Raw genomic sequence first — 2,849 nt, forward strand, 5'->3', positions numbered from 1 at the left:
GCAAATTTGCTGATGATGGACTCAATCCCCAATTGACTTGGGTTTGGCTGTTGTGCTGTTACCCAGAGGGAGTCTGGGTAATGAAAACATTGAAATCTTCCTTGTGTTTTATGAGATACCAATATGAGCATGTGATTCAGCAGGTGTTTGCAGTTGCTTTTGTTTGTTTTACATGTGTTTAGTGCAATAGACTCACAACAAATAATCCTCTGAGAGATTCAGATAAATACTTGAGGTACAAAGATCAGTGCGTTGTTATCAGGCAACCAGACCGCTCTGTTCATGGAAACCATTAGCATTCTGGTCACTGAGTATAACTGGCCTGATTCACAGCAGCTTGTGGCAATAGGCTTTAAATAGAATGTAAGAAAAAAATTACATACTCTGCTGTGTAGGTGAACAACATATAAGGGATGGGAAAGTCTTTACTGACCAGTAATGACTGACCTGTTACGCTCTTTGTGATTTTGGAGATTGCCTTAGGTGGTGGAGCTGGGAGCAGTGGAGAGCTGGGAAGCTGTGCTGGGTTTCTTTCTGTCTGTTTCTGGGGGGAATCTGTGGATTCAGATACAAGTAAGGCTTGTGGACTGTCTTCAGATGCTGGCAGGCTGGCATCTTCTAATTCTTCCGTGGGTGCTGAAGGTTTCTTGGCTAGTAGGAAGAGGAGTAAAATTAATGGAACATGAAGTTAATAACAATGATAGGCCAGGGGACAGTGCCAGGAACATTCAGAAAAACAGAGCACATGGCACACAGCTAGAAGCACTTTTCCATGGTGAAAATAATTATTGTGTGAAATAGCCAACCAGCCAAGGCTGGTAAAGGATAAAATGTATGAGGACATTGAAGAAATGTTAGTTTTGATGTTCCTAAGAAAACTGCTGAGTTTTGGGGGGGTGTGGGGGGGTTTTTTTAGTAATGAAGACAACAAGGCAAAGCAACTTCTGAGAACTGCAATGAATTTCTTACAGCCTGCAGCTGCAGTGGCACAGTTAGGGCAAAGAGTATCGAACCAGTAAGATTACATGAAAGCTGACTTTCCAGTTGTTTGTTGTACGTATTTATTTTCACAATTTAATTTTTATCTTACTTAATACATGACTTCAACTTGCATCCCACGTCTTCTCTTACTGCACCTGACTCCAGCACTGTTGAGTCTTTCTTGAGGTTAAAGTTGATAACCAAGAAAAGCCTGCCATAAAAATATTAACCAGTGGATCTCAGCAACTCATGCAGAACAGAAAATGGATGAAGTACTTAAGAAAAACTTCAGTCACCGAAGCCTTAATCTGAGATGGTGAAGCAGTGCTCATTTCAGGGCTGTCTCCTGAAAGATAGCAAAAGCACTTAGCTCTTAAAGTTAGTGCAGGCTGAATCACTGGCAGTTTCATCACATTGACCTGGCTGTGATGAGGGCACAGGGGAATAGATCCAGAAAGGCATGAAGCTGAAGCAGGAGATAGGTGGAATTTCAGTGATGAAGTCCAAAATTAACATCCTTGGATCCTGCTTAGACACCAGCTGACTCTGGCAGTGCTTGGATTGGCACAGTGCCTTGCTGTTTGACTTTCACACTCTGTTACGTGTCCTCATCTCTGCCTTGGCATACACAGGGACCCACAGAGAGGCTTGAGCCTGACTCTGATCCAAGACCCCAGCCATGGCCAAGCTCTCTCCAAACTGCATTTCCAGCCACTGCAAGCTCAGTAGTAGCCATGAGGGTTATTTTTCCTACCCTGGCAGGTGAAACACTCACCCAAATGGGGAGATCAGTGTTTGTCTTTCCTCAGCATGAGAGAGGACCAAACTGCTTGGGCTGGATAAATGGCAAATCTCACTCCTTGAAGCATTCTGGATTGTCTGAACCAAGCACCCTTCCCTCCAAACCAGTGTAGGACATCTCCTAAAAACTCACAGCAGTGAGCACCCACAGCTGCCATGTCACAAATCTTTTCTTGATCACTTTTATGTCTTGTTTGCAATATAAATTCTCTGCATTAATGAACATTCAGCATCCTCGTTAAGAGTGCATGGGGAGGCACCAGAGCACTTAAGCAGTTGGAAACAATAGCATTGGCAAGATAATGGCATTTAATTTGTTGACAAGCAGATTAATGAGTATGCCTAGAAGAGGAGGAATGAGTGTTTATCATTCAAAAAAGACAGGAAAGTAGAATAAATACGCATTGTTAAGGAGAATTCTTGTGAAATTTGGCTTGATAGGAAAGCTGTCCATATGTGGTAGTTGCCTGAATCATAGAAAGAAATTATTTTAAATATATTTTTAGGAAAAAGCTTTGTTTCAGGCTGACACCATTTGTCTTTTTTGTGCCTATCGCATAGAAGACAAAGTGTGGAATAGAGGAAGAGAAAAATAAAGTCACTAATGGGTTACAAAATGAAAAGATCAAGAGCTCCAGTAGATGTTAGTGGCTTGATAGGAGAATTAGTCAGATTTGAGTGCATTCCCCTGAGTGGAGCAATACTTTCTTCTGGCAGTAACTTCACTGAAATCAGTAGACCTCCCCGTGACATGAAGTGCTGTTTGGCAGGGATGCAGAGGAGCAGCCATAGTGGGACCTTTCCTGTAGAGAAGGTGAATCCAAAACACACTTGGCCTCAGTCAAACAGATCTTTTTGTTTCTAAACTCCGTTGTGTTCTGAGAGTAGTACCACAAAAACAAACTGGCATCGTGCGCTGTTGTCTCAAGAATGTCCATTTTACATTCCCTGCAAAGAACAGTTTGCTTCTGTTCTGTGATTGTTTCTGGTAACAACAGTACATGTTTGACTCGGTCTGAAAGCAGACCTGAGTCTTGAGTACACAAACCTATTAACAGATTTCATAT

General features: G+C 42.2%; 1 protein-coding gene across 1 annotated transcript in view; it reads right to left on the bottom strand.

Annotated features, from left to right (window-relative positions):
• Nucleotides 1-447: 447 nt before the first annotated feature.
• Nucleotides 448-2,849, bottom strand: part of LOC104524834 (phosphatase and actin regulator 3-like) — a gene marked incomplete at its 3' end in the record, with an annotated part of 11,121 nt that continues 8,719 nt past the window's right edge. Inside the window, exon 6 of the mRNA XM_010167830.2 lies at nucleotides 448-651. Coding sequence (XP_010166132.2) covers nucleotides 448-651 — 204 coding nt within the window. The remainder of the gene's footprint in view (nucleotides 652-2,849) is intronic.

This window comes from Antrostomus carolinensis, unplaced genomic scaffold (genome assembly GCF_000700745.2).
Source record: "Antrostomus carolinensis isolate BGI_N321 unplaced genomic scaffold, ASM70074v2 scaffold2500, whole genome shotgun sequence".
Classification (NCBI taxonomy): Eukaryota; Metazoa; Chordata; class Aves; order Caprimulgiformes; family Caprimulgidae; genus Antrostomus; species Antrostomus carolinensis.